Raw genomic sequence first — 23,457 nt, 5'->3', positions numbered from 1 at the left:
AGCCTTTATATGGTCCCCAAATTTCTAGAAATTTCAATCGGAGTAAATCGAGCTTTTACTATCTTTCTCTGCCTTTGAGAAAGTGGAAGCTCAATCGGGCTGATCTTGAATCTCCTCCTTATGACGTCATACGGAGGAAATGTTACCTCCCCTTTCTCTGCTTTGCCCGCCCAGAGAATATTTCCCGCATGAGAAAATGAGCTAGGAAGTAGGAACGCGTGCGCGCGATTTTAGTTTGTCCACGGGAGATATCATGACTTTTGAGCGAGTGAAGCATAATAATTGCTCAATAATTGGATGTACAAATGAACACCGAAGCCTTTTTTTAGTTCCTTCATCCAACCAAGAACCAGTGGATTAATTTCATTTTCTCTGGAAATGCGCCGACACAACTCCCCAAAGTTTTGCATGTCTGCTGCAAACATTTCACCGACGACTGTTTCCTCAACTTGGGTCAATACAGAGCTGGCTTCGACGAACGTCTGAAAATAAATCGATCGAGCTACCAAAGCAACACTTTCTGATGTGTAATTGTTCAAGTTCAGACAGGTAATCTTTCTCTCAAAACGTTCAATACTGCTGTTTATGCCTCAGTAAGGCAAGCCAGTGACTAAAATATCAACTTCACATCGTTTCTTTTAGTAGGATGAAAATAATCGTATTTAAATTGTGAATAAATTATATACAGAAAGCGATCAAAGAACAATCTTTGTAGGAATCGTGCGCACGCGTTCCTACTTCCTAGCTCATTTTCTCATGGACACAGCGCGATCGAGTTTATCTGGACACTTGCCAAACTTGTTATGAAATCAATGACGCACGTTACACTGCACATGATCGCTCTTACTGTATTTACATCATCGTGTTTGCATTGGTGAAAGCATTAGAGAGAGTGCAGAAACTGCGTTGCAATGATAAGATCTTCATTCTCGCGATCACAGACTGTCATCTGCTTGCGCAATGCTCATCACGGCAACATTTTATGTGATGGGAATAGATCTAAATACTTTAAAAACTTCTGACGATTTGTTAATCTCGATAGCTGTAATAGTAAAAACGTATAATAACTGTAGTAAAAGTATTCGAGAGAGTTTCACATGTAATAAGTAGCTATTTCATATGCAAGCATGTCAGCCAATCACAGCAGTGGCCGGTTACACTGAAGACTCACACAGACACGCCCCTTCAAACAGAGCGTTCAAATCAGAGGCTAAAACTGGGCTAGGAAAAATGTCTTTTATTTCTAAATTATGACTATTTTTTATCTAAAAAACATACTAACATTATAAGGGCAACCCAGGAAACATTATAAAATAATATAATAACCCCATGTCATGGGACCTTTAAGAAGATATTTGCAATGGTTTTCAAGAAATTTTTTACATTTTATTTAATATTCAACAATAATTTTGATCTGTCTGCATTGACACCATTATATGAGAACTGAACTGAGCTGGACGATGACATCATGGTTTTATTTAGCCCTATCGCCTAACGATTACAGCCCCATTGACTCCCTGCTCCAATGCATTGATGAAGTAAACAGTTGGATGTGCCAACACTTTCTTCAGACAGCGGAGAAAGATCATAATGAAAAACTAAGACAACTACTCGAGCGATGTAGAAACAGAAACATCAAACTGAACTTCCACAAACTCAAGCTGAAACAGAAAGAAGTGCCATACATCGGACACAGGCTGACTTCGGAAGGTCTAAAGATTGATCCAGAGAACGTGAGAGCCATAGTGGAGATGCCCAGACCGTCAGATGTGAAGGGGCTGCAGAGAATATTAGGTATGGTGAATTATCTGTCCAAATTTTGTGCACACTTGTCAGATAGCTGTGACACATTAAGACAACTGACACACAGAGATGTGGTTTGGGAATGGACTGAGGTACAGGAAGAAGCATTCAATAAATTGAAACAAATGATTGCCTCTGCACCTGTTCTGAAATACTACAATCCAGAAGAAGACCTGGTTCTTCAGTGTGACTCCTCAGAGACAGGGCTGTGCGCAGCACTTCTACAGGCAGGACAACCAGTTGCTTTTTGCAGCAGAGCACTTACACCCACAGAAAAGGGGTATGCTCAAATAGAGAAAGAATGCCTGGCAATCCTGTTTGGAATGGAGAAATTCCACCAGTACACCTATGGCCGGAACGTTGAAGTCCATTCTGACCACAAACCCCTAGAAACTATCACAAGAAAGCCACTTCTAGACGCACCTAAGAGATTGCAGAGAATGCTTTTGAGGCTTCAGCGGTATGATATTAATGTTGTCTATGTTCCAGGTTGACTAATGTACCTAGCAGACACCCTCAGCAGAGCGTACTTACCAGAGTGTGCTGCAGAAGGATCCGTAGAGACAGAAATTGAGACGATTAACATGCTACAGTACCTGTCTATATCAGAAGGAAGTCTACAGAAGATAGAGACAGAAACAGCTAGGGATGGGACATTTCAGATATTACAGCAAGTGATAGTTCAAGGATGGCCAGAAGAGAAAACTACGCTGAAAGAAGAGGTGAGACCATTTTTTTCAGTAAGAGAAGAGCTTAGTGTGCAACATGGTGTGATTTTCAGAGGAGAGAGAGCTGTAATACCAGCTGAGCTGAGAACAGAAATCATGGAGAGAATTCATGCATCACACTTAGGCATAGAAAGCTGTTTACGCCGAGCAAGAGACTGTGTATATTGGCCTGGGATGAGTGCCGCCATAAGAACATACATAGGAAACTGTGCGGTCTGCAGAGCGGTGGATGCACGGCAGCAGAAAGAGACAATGTGCCCACATGACATTCCCATGAGACCATGGTCAAAAGTGGGAACAGATTTGTTTTCATTTAACGACAGAGCATATCTCGTCACAGTGGATTACTTTTCCAACTTCTGGGAAGTATACTGTCTCACAGACACCAGGTCAAGTACAGTGATACACAAGTTAAAGGCCCATTTTGCACGACACGGGATCCCAGACACTGTGATCTCTGATAATGGACCACAGTACAGCTCACAAGAATTCAAGCGGTTCAGCACAGCTTGGGAATTTAAGCATGTAACATCATCTCCAGCTGACCCACAAAGCAACGGCAAAGCGGAGTCTGCTGTAAAGACAGCCAAACTGCTGATGGAAAAAGCAAAGAGAGCAAAGACTGATCCATATCTAGCTATTCTAGAACACAGGAACACACCATCTCAGGGGATCCATGCCAGTCCTGCACAAAGACTCATGAGCAGAAGGACTAAAACATTACTGCCGACACATGACAGCCTCCTGCAGCCAGGTGTTGTAAACACAGAACATAGAGTAAAAGACAACCAACGCAAACAAGCATTCTACTACAACAGAGGAGCAAAAGATCTTCGACCACTCCGGCAAGGAGAACACGTAAGAGTTCAGCTGGACACGAAACGCGGATCTGATTGGACACCAGCAAAAGTGTTAAGAATTGCCAATAACAGATCATACACAGTCAAGCTGGAAAATGGAAATGAGAAATCGGAAAGATCTCAGGGTTGTGCCTGGAGGACCAAAGAGAGCAGACACACAAAACATAAGTGTCAAGATTGAACATTCTAATCAGAAGATCCATCTGGATGAGAAACATTCACAGACAGTACCAGAGACACACACACGCACACAACATTCAGATAACAGCAACAGTGTTGTGACAACCAGATGTGGAAGAATAGTCAAGAGACCAACACACTTGAAAGATTTTGTTAAAACCCGTTTAAATGTTATTGTGACACAGAAGAGTTACTTTGAGTATATGGTGTTATGTTGTTGTTCTTGGTCACAAGTTATTGCATACAGTGACCACAGTGTTATAAAAAAAAAAAAAAAAAAAAAAAAGGAAAGATGTTACAATATGTTATATATTGTCAGAAGGATGTGACAGACCATGGCCCTGTCCCAAATGGCGCACTTGATGTGGACTTTCGGTCTCGTGGACTTAAATTGCGCGTGCTCGCTGAGTCTACGAGTCCGTAGACCGTCCCATTCACCATTTTAACGCTCTGAAGTGTGCTCAGCAGCGCCCCCTTTGTACCCTTGAAGCGGTCTTCAGCGAAGCCCGCATAGATGCAGGCTTCACGCACTTTAACTACCCAGGAGTCCTTGCGAATTTGCGAAAGGCCAATCAGACAACGAATGGGAGGAGCTTTCGCTCACGTTAACATGGATGAGAAGAGTGTAAATATCATTATAGTTTTTATGACCTATGTGTACATTTTACCAGTTATTACCTACAGTTTATACAACCATTATGGTCATCAACCAGTGGTTGATGTCTCAAACATAAATATAAATATATATTTAATATAAACATAAATAGCGCACTGAATAATAGGCTATGATCGCATTATGATTCATTAAATAAATATAACCGAATGTCAGGGCTTTACTGAGTCATATGTAAATGTAGAAATATAATATTTAAACAACAACCGGACCGTCTTCCTATTTCCGGCGTGACGATCGAGTCTGTCCCAAAAATACCTCTCAATGTGCCCTCGTGGACTCGTGCCAAGGGCCCTATAGGTCTGCACTACATGACGTCACCAAAGTGTGGACTCTGAGGAAGTCCACAAGTCCGGAGTGTGCCATTTGGGACAGGGCCCAATGTATGGTTGAATTGTGAGTCCTGTTTATATGACGTCACTGAGATGCGCGAGGACATGAGTAAAGTGTAAGCACTGAGCAACATGCGGTTGTGAGATTCTTTATTTGTAGAACATAGAGTGATTGACAGAGAAAACCAAGCATATAACAGTGGTGACTAAAGTGAACTCAAAGTGCACACACACACACACACACACACTGCTCAATCAGTCTTCACCACTTATCCTGAATGCCTCACACTGCTGCTCATCTGGGTCACTGAGAAGGGGACGATGTTGCTAAACGGGCTCTACCGGTAGTGTACGGTACTTTAAGTTCACTATTCATTTCCACATGTGTTTCTGTATTCTGCATTGTGTATGTTGACAAAAATTGTAGCAAGGAGTTTTGTGAGTTTTTCAAGGTATCAGTTCATGCATTTGAAATATTGTAATTTGTACTGTGGTTAAGTTGCAGTATGTTTTCATAGTCATGATGTAAGCCGCTTTCAGACCCTGTGTCATCATCTGACTGCAGTGCAGTTTTTCATTGTAGGCCGTCCTGCCCATACACACCCTCCCCCCTCCCGCACGTCTGCTCGTCTCATTCACACTCGCTGTCTCTGATATGAGCATGGATGAGGCAGCGGGGGAGCCGGTCCTTGAGCAAACACAAGGTGCCCGAAATATGTCTAACTCTCCCTCCTTCCAGCGCTGCTCGCTCGCCTCCTGGATTGAAGACAACATCAAGAAGAAAGAGTGCATGTTCTATAAGGAGGAGAGGTATGAGGAGCGTGTGTGTGTGTGTGTGTGTGATGGACAGATCAGATGGAATATCTTTATTATCTTGACTTGTAAAGTTGAATCATTCTGTAAAACCTACTGTATCATATTTGATACGCCATTTATTAAGGATCAGCATAATGAAAACTTTACTAAAAAAACTCTTGCACTCAATCTACTACATGCCTTCGGTCGTATGATTGATAGTTTATACTTTTTTAACAAGTAAAAGGCCTTTTAGTATAATTGTAAACATCTTCAGATGGGTTTCACATGTTGTTTTGTTTTTGCTGTAATACCTTTACTGATTTTTATAAAGTACACCTTAAAATAACTTATTGTTAGTAATATTTCAATGCTTCAGTCCAGTAATATACTGGACTGAAGCAACTTAGGTTTATTCGATTATCCATATCATGTTCAAATGTGAGTATCAAATATGATCATCAGGCTTTTGAGGAAGGATTGTTCATCACTGTAGTATTACATTCCTTACATGTTTTAAAACTACAGAGCTTTGATTATAAAGGATTAGGTTAGGGTTTGTATTTAAACATCATCTTAAGATATTATTGGAGATATAGAGTGACAACTTATTATCTGATCACTGTTGCGCTGATATTTTTCAGTTTTATTTTCCAGTGAGTTTAAGAAATGTTCCTTAGACAATGTTTGCGAGCGCTATAATGACATCAAGCTTTGGCTGTATAATAATTTCCTTCAATTAAAGGCACACTATGCAAGATTTGTACCTCGAAGCTGAAGTCGGCAAGAATTTTTTTGATAATTCACTGAAACCGACACTATGCTCCGACAGAACAACATAAATCAGCCAGTTTTATAAAAACAAACACGCTTCTACCTCCACCTAGAGCCTGTTATTTGTTTTGCAAAAATCCACCGCTGCCGGTTCTTCTGGTCCAGTCAGCGCAGGGCTGTGTGAGATCTGACTGTCAATCACAGTTCGTACACACGCCACAGATCCCCCTCCCCCCTCGCGCACATTACAACATCACATGCACACACCTGAAGTACGCAGGTGTGTTGGATTGTACGAAGTGGGATGGCGGAGAGAAAAAGTGCACACGCACTGACGAGCTCGCGAACTCGACGGGAGGGTGCTCGCGGTAGTGGGGGAGGGGTATGAGAGTTTTAAACATTAATAAAAATGTTGGCTAAGTCTCCTCAATCTGCCAGACTTGCTAACTGCAGCTTTAATATAACAGCTTCGAAGTAATTTCGGATGCCGCTGGCAAAACCAGCAATGCAGGTTTGAGAGGTGGCGACTTGAATCACGAGATACAATTGAGAATCACGACTTGCTTTACGGCACGACGTCACATACATCAACAACATACAGTATAAAGCAGCCTCTATGGAAGACACTAGCACGCATTTCAGACGGGAATCTTGGCAGAGTCGATGAAGAAAACGAAGAGGGGATCAGGCCGTGAGTGCAGAGACGGCTCTGCGTGAGTGGCATTTACGACAGTAACGTTAAATACAAGTACTCCACAAAAACGGAAACTGCATAGTATGCCTTTAAATGAGAGTAAAACCGAGGTTTTGATTGTAGGCCCTTCCACGTCATCTCTATCTACTCCTTAAAATTACTCCTTAAAATCTCTTATCTATTACGTCCTTAAATTCAGAAGATCACGTAAAGAGTATTGGGGTAATTATGAACTATGGTAATTATGGGTAATTAACATTTTAATAAGCAGATTAGTGCGGAGTAGCTTCTTTCGTTTGAGATGAATCACTAAAGTTAAAGGGATGGTTCGGAGTAGGGTCCTTTGCACCATGACATCGAGCCAAACACCCAGAAGCCTTTTTTCTCTTGGTCGAACATTATTAAAGTTAGAGCTTATTTAGAGATATCAGCCGAATGGCTTAGTGCAACTGATCCTATTTTATATTTCGTAAATTACCCCAATAATAATGCCCAGAATGGTACCAAACTTCTACACTAGTACAAATAGGTTCTGTACTCATAAAACGAGTCATGTAAAAGTCCTGGCAGAAATATATTGCTTATTACATGCAAAGTGAGATATGTCAAGCCTTTATTTGTTAAAATGTTGGTGATTATAGCTTATGAAAACCCCAAATTCAAAATTAGAATATTTTGAAAAGGTTTTCATAAGCTATAAGCCATAATCATCAAAATTATAACAAATAAAGGCTTGAAATATCTCACTTTGCATGTAATGAGTCTATATAATATATTAGTTTCACCTTTTAAGTTGAATTACTGAAATAAATGAACTTTTGCACAATATTAAAATTTTTCCAGTTTCACCTGTATATATATTGGTGGTGAGATATTATTTTAAAAGTCATTGTGTGTATGTAAAATAAGAAGTATAATTCATGATGTGTTGGTCAAATGCAACTTGACAAGCGGTAAACTAAAGATCACGTGCACTCCTGTTCGCTTCTGTGTGTGGTTCAGCAACATTCGGACAATATGTGTGGTGTGCGTAGCCTGGGAAAACCCATAGACAGTATATAAGATAGACACAGCGACCCCATAGACTTCAACGGAGAAAAGTGAAGCCCATTTGAAGCACTCACTTCCTGATCGCCAGGCGAACTGCGCAGGCTCAAACTGAGCTTGAACACGTGAGCAACGTGTCTGACAGCTGTCAGTCTTCTAGTAGCTGTGCCGAGAGAAATCTGAATCATTCCCTTCCGAATCTCGCAGAGACGGAGAGCGTGAGCATTAGCTGTCCATGAGCTAGCAGTAGGATCAACTTTATCACTCTCGGTGGGCTACTCCCTTCACTTTATCGGACTTAATGCCTCCACGTCCCCCCGATTGCCTGCGAGCTTCTCCGCCGGTCTATACGGTAATTTCTCTACAGTGCGACAGAGAGTCGCGTGAGTTATGACGCAATCGTTAGCCTATTTTTACAAAAACGGCTTCTACGGGGCCATAACGTAAGGTACAAGGTAATGGAGCCTTTTATACATTGTCGAGTTTCTTTAGAAATAAATAATGGACAAATGGAGTCTTTGGACGCCTCAGATGTAAAGTTATTCGCTGTCAAAGTGACGCAAAAATGAATGGGAGTCAATGGAATGCTAACAGCAGGTGAAGTTCTGCTACAATGGCGGCGCCCGCGGAGGCTTCAGTTTCCGGCGGATGGATTACCCCCTTGGGAAAACCCAGACCCTCTCAGTTGTAACTGAGTAAGGGTCTGGCAAAGCTCCATAGACAATTCATTTCCACAGGGGCGTCACCAACGGACGTCGGATAGATCTAAAACCAATCAGAGCGATGAATGACATGACGTATGCAGAGCGACGGAGAAACATCTCGAGACTCTCAGCAATTCTCTGTTTGTGTTAACGAAAATGACCATTTTAAATCGCTTGAAACAGACGCGATAGCTGATTCGAACGAGTGATGTTGTGATGTTCCACGGCGGCATCCATCTCTGTAATGTACAAAATCTGCGTCACCGTCTCTGCTCTGTCGTCATCGTGTAAAACGTTTCTGATTGGTGCCGCGATTTCGGCGGATTGGAAATGGGTTTCAATGGGCTCTTTGCCAGACCCACTTGCAGAGCAAATCTAAATTTGCCGGAAGTGGTCTGGGTTTTCCCAGGCTATGGTGTGCGTGTTGTTGGGCTGTAACTCATGTGTGGATAACGTGGATTACTGTCGACAGGGAGGGGATTTGTAAGTGTGGTTACCCAAAGATCCAGCACTGCGATGAGGCCATCAAACCGGAGGACTATGCTGGGGAGCAGTGGGACAAACACAGGCACGTCAAAGAGACGTCCACCGATGCTTTTGGAAACATCAGCTTTGCTGGACTTCTTGGACAGAAAACCGGGAAGGTAAAATGACGACTTGATTTAAACGGACCTCCTTTCTATAACTCTGTAAAATCTTTTATGATTTACTAAAAGTTTTTTATGAAATATTTATACACTTAAAAATATTGATTACATTTTAAAGCAGTGAAATCAATTACATACACTGAGTAAATGTAAGTAAAAAATTAAGTAGATCTGAGTTACTGCATTTGGTACATTAACAAATAAAATTGAGTAGAAATAATTGGGGGAAAACATTTAAAAAACAATATTTATTAGTAATATTGACTTTTTATTTATGAGTAATATCAACTTTTTTTATTTCCTCTAAACCTTTGTAAAAAATATTCCAAATATTTTTGATGGAAATTTCACAAATATATTAAGTGTAGCCTATTTTAAATAAATAATTGGTTAGTCAAATACAAAATTATTTCAGTGAAAAAAACTAAAATATAATTTCAGAAAAAAATAACTGTTGGATTTTTAGTAAATTATTTTATGTTCAACTCAAACTATCAAGTAAATGATATTCAGAGATTTTATTAAAGGTGCATAGCACAAGATTCTGGGTTTTTGCAGAACTATGCCACCTCTGGCGGCAAGCGAAACTGCAGCCAGAGATGTGCACGCTCATGGACCGGACCACACGCACACGCACGCTTGCATGAGCACGAGCTGTTCATAACCAAAGCATCAGCCGCAAATCTTTTGTTACAATCATAATGTCTTCAGAGGTAATAAAGTTATAAATCCCGTTTGAGCCCTAGAGCAGACCGGAGATCTCTCCATTTGTTGAAAGCCTTCCCTATGTTTAATCTCGTCTTATTCCGACGCCTGTCTGAGTCCAATTTGGCCCTTTTGGTTTCACTAGACAAAAGTTTTCTTTTTTTTTATCTTACTTGGAGTTTGCGTTGGTGTTTGAAATGAACTACAAGCAGGTCTCTTACAATCCATCTTCTACGGAGAATGCCGGCGAATACACAAACCTGCCAGACATAGCTATAGCCCCTTTCACACAGAGATTCCGGAAAATACACGGATAAAGTGACCCGGGATTTGACCCGGGTTCGTTTGAAAATGGTTCATTCACACTGCCAGTGATTTGCCGGAATCAGAGAGCGCGTTCACACACAACCCGGGTATGTCCCGGATAGACGCGTGACGTTATGATGTGACGTATAAGGTACGCGTCGAAAAGACGACGATCATTTTTTTTCGGATTCGGTCGTACACTAACGCATCACGCACCGTTCCACAAAGCTGGCGAACGATCTCAGCTTCGGCGCGGATTGCAAGGAGCTCTCGGGTCTCTGCTTCAGTCCAGTTTGCAGACATCTTTTCGTTCTTTCTTGTATCGATGACGAACACAAACTTTCTTCTAACAGAGTCGCACGATAACTACGTCATTGCGAAGGCTCGTGCATCATCACTACGACACACCCCTTACGGCATTTGTCCTGGCTTTTGTTCACACAGCGCGCGTTCCGGGTCTGAACACGGCAATGTTACTAGGTCCCCAACCCGGCATCGATCCCGGCATTAAACCCGGGTCGTGTTTGCGTTCACACAGAAGGCGTTCCGGCAATTTGCCGGCAATTTGCCGGGTTCAAAGTGCTGTGTGAATGGGGCTTATGTGAGTGTGCCGTGAACGCGCATGACGTCACGCCCAGTCTAAAATTCCGGCCCGAATCCCTCTTATTTATTTTACTTTACAGGATTATAGAGACAATCTCAGTGATCAGAGAAGGGCTCATTCAGCCCATCAGGCAATTGTTTAAAGGTAGGGTAGGTAGGATTTATATAAAAACTTTTTACCAAATTTGATTAAACTTTCTATATATATCAATGCATAATTAAAATGTAAGTACTCTGATAAAAAGAGTATAAAAATCGAGTGACTCTAGACTGTTTAATCTTCATTAAACACAGCTCATTATTTCCATTCGGGACGAATCACAGGATTGGCTTGCGCGACTGTCACTCGACGTCGCCATGACTACCGCCGTTATTACTGGCTCTGCCCACGTGCGCGCAGTCGCGCATCCGTTTTTAGGTGGGAGTGAATGGAATTAATGAGCTGTGTTTAATGAAGATTAAACGGTCTAGAGTCACTCGATTTTTATACTCTTTTTATCAGAGTACTTACATTTTAATTATGCATTGGTATATAAAGACAGTTTAAACAAATTTGAATAAAAGTTTTTTTTAGACAATTCTGACCTACCCTACCTTTAAGCATGTATGGGTTAGAAAACGTGTATTTGTAACATGAAAAGTTGCTTAATGCACCTTTAAGTTAATAAAGTTAATTATTACTGTGATATTTACTAAGCCACTGAATTATTTTTTAGAGTGTATATACTCTAAATATATAATATAAATAATATAAATATGTATAAAGTAATAATATAAAAGTAAAGTAATAATATCAAAATAAAGGTTCCGAAAATGATTTCTTTTTTAGCAATTCCATAGAAGATCCATTACAGTAATCAGTTGTCAAAAGAACCATTTTTTTTCTTTGTGTAAATAACATTTTGATTATCTAAACAACCTATTAACACTATAAAGAACCTTTTGTCCAATGGAAAGGTTCTATGGTTATTCATTTAGATGATTAAATGTCTATATTTATTAGTGAAGCTTAGATTCACTGAAACAGGATTTAAAAAGTAGACTGCAAAAAAAATATCATATTCTTAAAGAGAATTTAGTTTTGTTTTCCAGTTAAAACATATAAAAGTCCTTAAATTGAGAAACATTTAGGCCTTTTGCTACGTTTGCACCTCCCGTCCAGACTGCAACGGCAAAAACCAAGACCTAAAACGGAGAAGTTTAGAAACGCTGCCGACCCCGTTTTGTGTTTTGAATCTCCGGAGGGCGTTTTAGTGAAGACGGTCAAAACGGAGGACTTTACAAACGATGACGCAAAGGCTCACGCTCGACTCTATGATTGGGTGTCATCAGTCATGGCGTATCCTTCCCTGATTCGTCAGCCACCCATCACATGACCCGTCCCCGGAAGAAAACATATAAAAACAGCCTGGACTACGTAACGTTAGTGACTGCAACATGAATAACAAATTACAAGCGTTATGATGTAAGGCGAGTGATCTGCACAAACACAAATACTCTTATCTCGCTGACATCTTGACGGATTTACAAACGGTTTGGTTTCTTACAAACGTTATTAACGTGGCTATAATTATGGATGCTTGAACATGTTGAAATATATAATATTATAATTATTCATGAGTATGCAGTGTCATAACTACATCTCTAATGTTTATAACAAACCAACCCGTTTGAAAATCGGTAGAAAATTGAGCAAGTTATGGTTATTTAAAAAGTACATGCACCATTAAAACACAATGTTACGAGTGAGCGAGCTGACTGTGACAAGATGGCCGCCAGGTGCGGATGTCGACATCCTTTGGCCAGCAGCGCGGACGAGACATCTAGCCTTTATTATGTACAACTATGGTCAGGCCCCTGCTTATCTTGCCAACATAATTCACCTACACACCCCCTTCAGGTCTCTCAGGTCTATTAACCAAAATCTGCTATCCACGCCACGCTTAGTCTATAGACATGTAGTGTTTTACAAAGTGACGTCAGCAATTACTGGCATGACAGCATACAGCGTTTCTAGCCGTTTTTGTGGATCCGTTGAATGGGGATCGTTTTGACAACGTTCTACTAAAATTATATTTTAGTAGAAGTACCAGTACAAATTGAATGTAGAAGGACTGACATTTCCGAAACTGTTGTGTCAGGGTTGTTTTGCAAAAAATATTTCATATCAGAAATTATATCTGACAACAATAATACAAATTTGGCATAGTAGCATCTGCAAATAAAAATGTCATTATTCAGGCTGTTCTTCCATCACAGTTAGAAGGTTAATACATTCACATTTGTCTTATGCTAGAATTATATATGCAAACTCATAGAAGGGATTCTGTTGTGTGTGTTTAGTATGTTCGGGTGTCGTCGGACACGACCTGTGAGAGTCTGTATCAGCTGATCACAAAACAGTGGGACCTGCGTTCGCCGAACCTGCTGATCTCAGTGACCGGCGGGGCCAAAAACTTCTACATGAAGAATCACCTGAAGGAAAAGTTCCGTCGGGGCCTCATTAAAGTCGCCCAGACCACAGGTACAGTGAGAATATACTATATGTGACCCTGGATCACAAAACCAGTCACAAGTCGCACGGATATAATTGTGGCAATAGCCAACAATACATTGTATGGGTCAAAATGATCAATTATGTAAAAAATCATTAGGATATTAAGTAAAGATCATGTTCCATGAAGATATTTAGTAAATTTCCTACCATAAATATATAAAACATGTATTTTTGTGAGTGAATGCAGCACAATCGTGAACATAAATGCACAACTTTAAAGGAGATTTTCTCAAAGTTTAGATTTTTTTGCTCCTCAGATTCCAGATTTTCAATAGTTGTGTCTCGACCAAATATTGTCCTATCATAACAAACCATACATCAATGGAAACCTTATTTATCCAGCTTTCAGATTATGTAGACATCTCAAAAAAAATTATATATATATATATATCTATGTCCCATGTGACACATATGAAATATCAACTGCTTGATTGTTTAAATCAGTGCAAAATGTAAATTATATTATCGCATAGCTCTCTATATAAAGTTGGATAAATACATAATATTATATGTATATTTATAATAAATATTTGCATATTTGATTTTTAGTTAATATTTCAATAACTTAACAACACATTTGCATGTTCACGGTTCTCTGATGTTGGATAATGGTCGCATGACATTCAGGTAAACAAATAAAATATTTCAGCTTTTTAGTAATTGTTTTATTTTAGGTGCTTTTATTTTAAAAGGATTAAATTATTTAATATTTTTCATGATTTAATTAATTATCAGTTTTTCTTCAACTCACAGTCCCCTTCACAAACTGCTTTGGCAACCAGCCTGATGACCCATTCACATGGACTATAACAATAACTTCTCTTGTCTTTTTTAATGGTGTTTATGTTAATGCATGTGTTCAGTTCAGTTTAATTTATTATCCCAGAGAGAAATTGATTATGCATTTATTTTTTACAAATGAAATGCATACCTAATTCGTTAATAATAATAATAATTTGTTACATTTATATAGAGCTTTTTCTGAGACCTCAAAGCGCTTCACATAGAAGAGGGGGAATCTACAATGCCTTCTGTAGAGTTGCTTATAGCTAAATTGAACAAATTTTTCATAATTTATGAACTTATATGCAGGGTTGCCAACTTTGGGACTTTGGCTGGAGTGAGACTGAACATTTTTGATAACCCTGATTTTTAAAAATCAGTTCTTGTTTACTTAGTATAAACCCTGATTTATGCAACAACAACAAAAACTAATAGAAGGGAAACGCTTGTTCAAAATGTACAATTCATTTATTGATTGCACTATAAAAAAAATAAAGATAGAGGTGATTTAATAACAAACATGTGAAACAACAACATTAAAACAATAAGAAATCTGAAAAACAAAAGGGACACATAATAGTTACTCCATCTCCCCAGAAAACCCCAACACACACGTTTCACACATTAGGCCTGTTGCATGGCAGTGGCAGTTTGGCCCGCTTCACTACATCTGCAGGAGCTCGTATCTGAAGCAGGGTTCAAGGCTGCTCATTTTCATTGTCATGCTTGATAACAGGGTGCCATCAAGTGACAGTCTGTTCCTGGCGTCAGTCTTGTTTAGGCCAATAACTAAAAAAGGTTCGCTCAGCATCCGCATTTGAGTGTGGCAGGCTCAACCCAATCTGGGCAAACTTTGATAATTTAGGGAATTTTAAAATGCCACTTGCCCGATTTGCCAAAACGTAATTTGTACCATGAGCCTATTTTTATTGAGCAATTAGCTTGCCCACATAACGCACGTCAGACACTGACACAAGTCTGTACTCTCGGGCGGCACACAGACTGATTAGACAAGGCTACGTCTGTAGTGACAACTGACAAGGCACACCATTTTATTATCTGCTTACCTTGATTGTCATCCAAACTTTCAAACGTGCATCAGTGGCTCCGACTCCGAATTTATGCTCTGAACTCTCTCTGAACTTTTCACACGCAACTGGTTTCATCTAATCAACGATCAGAGAATACCGCAGTGAGAACGGTGTAGGCAGATGTAACAGCTGTGGGCTCCTGTCCTGTCATTAAAGGGTTAGTTCACCCAAAAATAAAAATAATGTCATTAATGACTCACCCTCATGTCGTTCTAAGCCCGTAAGACCTCCGTTCATCTTCGGAACACAGTTTAAGATATTTTAGATTTAGTCCGAGAGCTTTGTGTCCCTCCATTGAAGCTGTATATACAGTATACTGTCCATGTCCATAAAGGTAATAAAAACATCATCAAAGTAGTCCATGTGACATCAGTGGGTTAGTTAGAAGTTTTTTAAGCATCGAAAATACTTTTTGGTCCAAAAATAACAAAAACTACGACTTTATTCAGCATTGTATTCTCTCCCGGGTCTGTTGTGAATCTGCGTCCAGGACTCCACAGTGACGCTGCTGACGTAAGACGCTGATGACGTGTTATCTGGTGCGCCCGAGCTTCGTTTACAGTCTGAGGGAGACGCACGCTATATTCAAGCTATTCTACATTGTTTGCGTGGATATCATTTTTTTAATGGTGCGTAAATGTGCATGTCGCGGATGAGACACTTTTACAGCGTGCGTTTCCCTCAGTCTATAAATGAAGCTCGGGCGCACCAGATAACACGTCATCAGCGTCTTACGCCATCAGCGTAACTGTGAAGGATTGACAACAGACCCGGGAGAGAATACAATGCTGAATAAAGTCTTATTTTGTGTTATTTTTGGACCAAAAAGTATTTTCGATGCTTCAAAAACTTCTAACTAACACACTGATGTCACATGGACTACTGTGATGATGTTTTTATTACCTTTATGGACATGGACAGTATACCGTATATACAGCTTCAATGGAGGGACAGAAATCTCTCGGACTAAATCTAAAATATCTTAAACTGTGTTCTGAAGATGAACGGAGGTCTTACGGGCTTAGAACGACATGAGGGTGAGTCATTAATGACATTATTTTCATTTTTGGGTGAACTAACCCTTTAATACGCTGTGGTCTAGTTATCAGCTGAAAATTACCGGACTGAGAGGGGAGAAAAATGGATTTTGGCGTGACATTTCTTGCGTGAGATTGATGCTGAAAGCGTGAGTGTTACGCCAGATGCGTGAGAGTTGGCAACCCTGTGTATGGTAAATTGCCAGAACCCATTTACCGGTATTTTTGAGAAGGTCCTGTTCACACATGATCTCTTAGTGGTAATTTACCAGTAATGGACTGGTAGCTCAAACAGTAGAGAGTTGGCGCTTGCAACGCCATGGTCATGGGTTCGATTCCCAGGGAAAGCAAGAACTGATAAGAATGTAAATGTGTACCTTGAAATGCAATGTAAGTCCCTTTGGATAAAAGCGTCTGCCAAATGCATACATGTAAATGTAATAGAGTGTATAGCTCTCTATGATACTGACTGAGGATTAGACCGTCACAAACTGGTCTAGCACAGGCGGCAGAATCAAGTTTTGGATGGTTTGTTGTTTTGAGACGACTACACTTCTCTAGTCCCAATGCTGTGTGTGTGGCAGGTGCGTGGATCCTGACAGGAGGAACACACGCTGGTGTGATGAAGCACGTGGGCAAGGCCGTGCGAGATTACAGCAGCAGTGGTTTTAAGGAGAGACAAATCGTCGTCATCGGTGTGGCACCCTGGGGAGTCATTCACAACAGAGGCAAACTGATCAATCCTGAGAAATGCACCAAAAACACACCAAAAGTATTGGTGCGTTCAAGTCATGCTAATAAGATCATATTTACGAGTTGAACTTGCATGCGTTTTTGTTTGTTTGGTTTTTATTGTATTTATATGATATTTGTATTTTTGCAATTTAATTTTTGCCATGAAAATAGCTTTGAATGCTGACATGGCACTAAATACAACAATCTGAATCTGAACTTACATGAACACCATCACATTCATAAATACAAGGAAGCCCCGATCTTTACGAGTTGGGTGTGTGTCAGTGAGAAATGTGCTGGAATATTTGGCAGTGATATTGTCAGAGAAAACAAGCTTATTCTTTGCACAAAATATAAAATAGCATTGTAATATAACTATGTAAAGTAATGATAAAGTTTACAGCGGCTTCATAAATTAATTAACAACATAAAATAACCAAAATACACCTGAAGCACATTCTTTGTTCTCTAGGAGTTTAAAAAGCTTGCTGTATTTCTGTGTGTTTAATTAAGAGATGGTACATCTCGCTCTGACGAAAGTGACTTTAACGCTCCTGACATCGTAAACATGACTTCCCAGCTAGTAAAATACAAACTTCCCAGGAGGACTTGAACGCACCAAATTATGAACACCCCAATGTAATGGTTACAATGATCAGTGTAAAGTTTAGAAGTGATTTGGTTCAGGAAATGTGCTACCAGGATGGTGTGTCCATTAAAACACAGTGGATCCAGTACTCAAGCCATACTCTTTATTTTGTAAATGGCAGCATGTGAATCAAGCCATAGTTGGGAATCAGACGTAAAGTTGTATGGTTTCTATAAAGAACAAACATAAACTCAAGAATTAACATTATATAAAACACAAATTCAAAAGGAATAAACGTACAATGTCCGTAAAACACTAACTCTACAGAAATCTCTCTTTTAGGAGAGAAGGAAAAGGAAAGTCCGCTTCATCTACACATTGCACACACAAACACACCAAACACAGGCAGCTAATCAATCATTTAGTGCACCCGAGGAGACCTGGCTACTGTCATGTGATCCCATGAGAATTCTCACTAGCCGTCCACTAATATGGAAACATATTTGCCCCCAGAGAATTTGGTACAATTATTAATTCAAGTAAAGGGCTGAAACAGTCCATTCCCGTTGACCAAAATGGGTGCTTATAAGTCCCCGTTTATTTTTCATGGTTATTTTGAAAAACTGAGACATTTCCCTTCGTTTGTGCCCTTCGTTTACACGCAAACAGAGAATTTGCCTCTGAAAACTATTTCTTTCTAAAAACTGTGGAAATTTTGGAAAACTTAGTTTGCACGTCTGCATGTAAACTGAGAAGTTTTAAGGAGGTCGACGTCACAATATCCAACAGAACTTGCACCTGTGTCTAAAATGTGACCTATGTTTACATTCAGAGTAGCAGTCGCATTTATGTTGGTGCAAACCCTTTTCGTCTGTTTGCATTTGCAAATACAGTGATTCGTTGCTGTTGTTGCTATTTTCGGGATTCTGATTGGCTAATGTGGGCTTGAGCTTCTCGTTACACTGCCACCTACAGGTTTGGCATGCTCTTGACAGAACGGGTTCGTGTAAACGTACACTTTTCTGAAAACTGACAGGTGTGCACAATATTATTTTTTAAAACGGAGAGGGTGAAATGTCCGTTTATGAAAATAGCCATCCACGTGTAAACGTAGCCTGAAGGTGAACAGCAAACCTTGCTACAATATAATTTTGAATACACCACACTCGCAAAACAAATCTAATCAAATAATGCACCTTAAATTTCAGCAACTGAAAAGATATTCGGCCTAAAATGAATTTGCTGATGGCACGTTAAACTACAGCAGGAAAACCTGTCAGCAGTTTGGATGCTAGGGCTGGGTTGACAATATCGATTTCTTGTTTTTAATACAGGTTATGCACCACAAACTTCCGAATTCTGGAAAAATTCTGGGGGGAAAAATTCTAATAAAAATCTGCATTGTGTAGCACACGGCTCGGTACTAGATCCTACAAAATCAAAACCATGGACCAGAAACAGAAGACCTGGATCGACTCACAGAAGCAATTATTAGCAAAGATGATAGTAAAAAATTAATAAAATAAATGAACCACTCAGACTACTGGAGAACAGCTAATTAAAAGGTAAGTGTATTTCTCTTCTCTTTGTTTGTTGTCTTATATGTTGTATTTTTCGAAATTGGCAGAATGAAAAAAAAAACAAAAAAACCAAAAAAAAAACCAAATGGATAACAGTACCACACAATATTTGAAATTGACATTGATATGTCTCAATGTCAAGTTAAATGTCTCAATTTCAAATCCCAAACAAAAAAGGGATGTTCATCAAAATGAATTGAGTTCAGGCCATGAAGAGAAAAAGGAAACTTTGTCCTCAGGGAAATCCAGGAAAAACTTGGAAAAAGGAAAAAAAAAACGTAATGTGTGCAGTTCTGTCCTACCAATCAGAAAACTCTTTCTCACAATTAACTCTCACAACTCTTTTGCTCTGTTTCCAGGTACGAAGATATGGGATGGCTCGCCGGTCCAAACCGGGGATAAGGATCCACAGCCAGGACAGAATTCACGGTCACAGCAGCAATTCAGAATTCACAAAAGAGAGAAATAAAACAAGAAACAAAAAAAAACGGCCTTGGAAAAACAAAGACAAGACAATCATCAGTTAAACTCATTAAAATAAACAGTTTCAAATGACTAAAATATCTGTTTCAATTATTTGGATACAGGAAACAAATACATGCTAGTCACCATGTGCTTGATTAACACACTAGAGTCTATATGCAGAGCTAGCTAAGCTAGCACCGCATGGCACACACTTTACAATAGAGAAAAATATAAATCTCAACAAAAAGTACATCTTTCAAACATTTAAACATAACTATATGCACTCACATATTATATTAGAAAACACTTAAAGCATTTTCAAACATTTTTTACATCACTCATCACTTATTCAAATTTATTTTTCACATTAAGATTCCAAAAACATTACTTCTTTATATACACACAATTCTTATAAAGAAATTGGTACTCACCAAGGAAGAAATAAATCAGAGAACAAAAGAAAAAAATTTGTTTCAAGGAAAAAAAGATCGCAAGATTGATATCAAAATACTGTTATCTTCTCGTCGCATTCAGGTTCACAACGAACTTCTCAAAGCTTAAACATAAATCTACTTCTCACTTTTTAATGATCTATTGCTGGATTATTAAACCGCTATTCTCAAATCATTTAATCTACTATCACTGTCGTGTCGTTTGCAATCTCTCTCACTCTCACCAAGGCCGTCCATAAGGGGGGATAAAGGGGAACGTTTTCTGGGGCCCAGCCACTAGGGGGGGCCCATGCAGTCCTGCAATAATTATGTTCATCCTAAATATAAGCAAATACAATATTTTATTTTAAAACCAAAATAGCACCATTAATTGTTGAAAGTGAGAAAAAATGCATTTTATTTAATGTTGCTTGAGTAAAATGTAGCCTGTGTCATAATCAAACACCCCTTTCCTGAAAATGGTCTGAGTAGGCAATTCTTTTAACTTAAAATTGCGAGCGGGCGCGGGCGCGGGCGCCGTGAGCGCTGAGCGAGCAGGTACAAGTAGCCTAGTGAGTTGTCGTCGAAAAAGATGGATAAAGCAAAAAAGCTGGCGGGGGCAAAAAATAGAAAAAGAAAGAGGGAAAAGGAGATGGCATGTCAATTGATGTGACAGCAGCCAAATAAGTGGACGGTGAAAGACAACAGGTAGGATTTAAAGTGTGACGACCAGGCATGGCTACTGGCCATCGGGACTACTGGGGCCGACGTGCTTTTTGGGCCGAAATCAAAAATAATTTTTAGTCTTAACGGCCCAAAAATCTCTATGAACCCCTCCCCCCAAAAAAAGTTTTGTTTTGTTTTGCTTAAACGGCGGCGCTGGGTTAGTGCCGGTGTAATGCATTGATCAAAAAAAGTTTTGACCAATAGTTTTTTTCTGAAACATCGGCCCATGAAACACGTAGATCAGCGGCCCATTGGTTCTTTTCTTGATGGTCACTGGGCTGGCCCAATCACAACTTTAATGTGAGGTATAGAAATATACTCTTTCAAGTATAGAAAAGGAAGACCTAAGGAGTGGCAAATCACCTGGCTGCGACTAAGCAATCACACCGGAGGCACTAAAATATGGAGGAGACTATGTCGCCGATTTCATCTGTAACATCTGCAACGATGTATACGGTCAAGAAAAAGCACCAGAACAGTTTACCACAAATCTGATAGTACCACTGCCCAAAAAAGGAGACCTCACCCTAATGAGCAATTACAGGGGGATCAGCTTAATGTCGGTCACCGCCAAAGTATACAACAAAGTCCTTCTTTACCGAATAAGAGACCCGATCGATAAGATTCTACGTGCCAATCAAGCTGGCTTCAGAAGAGGGAGAGGATGTACAGAACAAGTTCACATCCTGCGTAGGATAATCGAAGGCTTTCAAGACAAGAAACTTGATTATTACATCACCTTTGTCGATTTTTAGAAGGCATTTGATTCCATCAAGAGATCAACCATGTTTGACATATTACGACATTATGGGATCCCGGACAAAATAGTAAGTGCGATCCGCACCTTTTTTTTTATGAATCGTTAGAAGACCGAAGCTTTTTCTCTGACTAGATGACGTCAACTTGTCAAGTTATTTGAATACGATACGCCCACTTATTGCGCTCCAAGGCCAGCAGGGAAAACATGAAAACATCAGGGCGACAAGACGCTGTATTCTGAAGTGTGACTCAAAAGACAACTTTTTTCATCTGCCCAAGGAGGAGCATTTGAAGACTAAGTGGCTACAATTCATATATACAATTATACCACAGAAGTATAGTCCGAGCCTTGTGCTTTGTTCGCGCCATTTTCAAGACGATTGCTTTATCAACTTAAATGCAATCAAACTTGGATTCGCGAGCCGGCTGATATTGAAGTATTATCTCTGTAAACACTGCTGGGTCATCTGACCAATCGCAGATTAGCGTCGCGCAAAGGAGGGGTTTGGAAAAATGAGTCGTTGAACGAATCATTTGGGAGTCGGTGAGCAAATCAGGTAAAAATAAATGCATATTATACGACAACAAAAGTTTTTTTTGTCATTGCATGCACGTAAAACTGTTGTTGGGGACTCCCTAAACAACATTAGGAACATTTTAAATGTCATAATAGGTGCCCTTTAACACGAACCGAAGAAGAGCACGCAAAGAACACATCATCGCATGGAATCGTAACACATTTAAAAGAATCCAGCAGGAATCCAGAAGTATCACTATTTGACCTGGATTTCGCTGACGACATTGCCCTGCTTGAAAACACCCTGGATAGAGCACAGGAACAACTCACAACAACAGCAAAGTGGGCCAGGAGAGTAGGCCTCCAAGTTAATATACGCAAAACAGAAGCAATGAGTAACCAAGAACACACCAGTCTAGACATGGCAACACACAGTCATCAGCACATAGAGCTTGATGGACAGACCATCAAATGGACAAAGAACTTTAAATATCTTGGTTCTCATATCACATCTAGCGAATCTGATGTCAAAATCCGAAGAGGTCAAGCATGGGGGGCCTTCTGGAAGATGAAGAACGTATTCCAGTCAAGAACTATACCAATTACACTCAAGATAAATATATTCGAATCTGCGTGTGTCTCAATCCTGCTCTATGGCTGCGAGAGCTGGATCCTTAGCAGCAAACTTAGAGACCAACTCAACAGCTTTGCTACAAACTGTTACAGAATCATGCTTGGCATAAAACGTCTGGACAAGAAAAGCAATAAAGAGGTTTATGAAAGAGTCGGCCGCAACCAACTTGTCCTTCAAGTACAACAGAGGCAGCTAAGATTCGTCGGACACTCCCTAAGAAGACATGAGAGTGACCTGATCAACAAGTACGTCTTGTACGCGCCACAACAGCGGCATGGCAAAAGAAGTCAAGGCAGAGCTCGAAAGCTATACCACCAATACATCGGCGAACTAATAAACAAGGACGTACCAGCAACAATGAGCGAACTACGAAAAGCTGCCAAAAATCGTATGGAATGGACAAAACTAGTGACCGACTGTCAACCTACCCTGTTTACAGCCGATTGATGATGATGATGAAGTATAGAAATTAGTAGGCTACAAAACTAATTATGAAAGTTTCCTTTATTTTTCAGTGCGTTTGTTTTACAATATATGGCTATTACTATCATGGGATTAATATTATAACTATTATTATGTAGTAGTGTAATCTAGACAGACACTGTAACTAAAAGAGGTTTTCATTTTTAATTTGCACACTGAATATGGGTTGGAGTTTTTAATTTTGAACTCTCAAAGTGCACCAGATTGATGAATTTTAAA

At 39.8% G+C, this 23,457-nt stretch overlaps 1 protein-coding gene across 1 annotated transcript in view; it reads left to right on the top strand.

Moving 5' to 3' along the window:
- Window positions 1-5,301: 5,301 nt before the first annotated feature.
- LOC307001236 (transient receptor potential cation channel subfamily M member 2-like) overlaps window positions 5,302-23,457 on the top strand; it is a 132,195-nt gene continuing 114,039 nt past the window's right edge. Inside the window, exons 1-4 of the mRNA XM_079617459.1 lie at window positions 5,302-5,386; window positions 9,063-9,234; window positions 13,195-13,375; window positions 16,904-17,097. Coding sequence (XP_079473585.1) covers window positions 5,367-5,386; window positions 9,063-9,234; window positions 13,195-13,375; window positions 16,904-17,097 — 567 coding nt within the window. The 5' untranslated portion in view covers window positions 5,302-5,366. The remainder of the gene's footprint in view (window positions 5,387-9,062; window positions 9,235-13,194; window positions 13,376-16,903; window positions 17,098-23,457) is intronic.

The sequence above is a fragment of the Phoxinus phoxinus genome (genome assembly GCF_949152265.1).
Source record: "Phoxinus phoxinus genome assembly, chromosome: 7".
Classification (NCBI taxonomy): domain Eukaryota; kingdom Metazoa; phylum Chordata; class Actinopteri; order Cypriniformes; family Leuciscidae; genus Phoxinus; species Phoxinus phoxinus.
The sequence above is the reverse complement of the archived record's forward strand: the minus strand, read 5'-3'. Positions and strand labels throughout refer to the sequence as shown.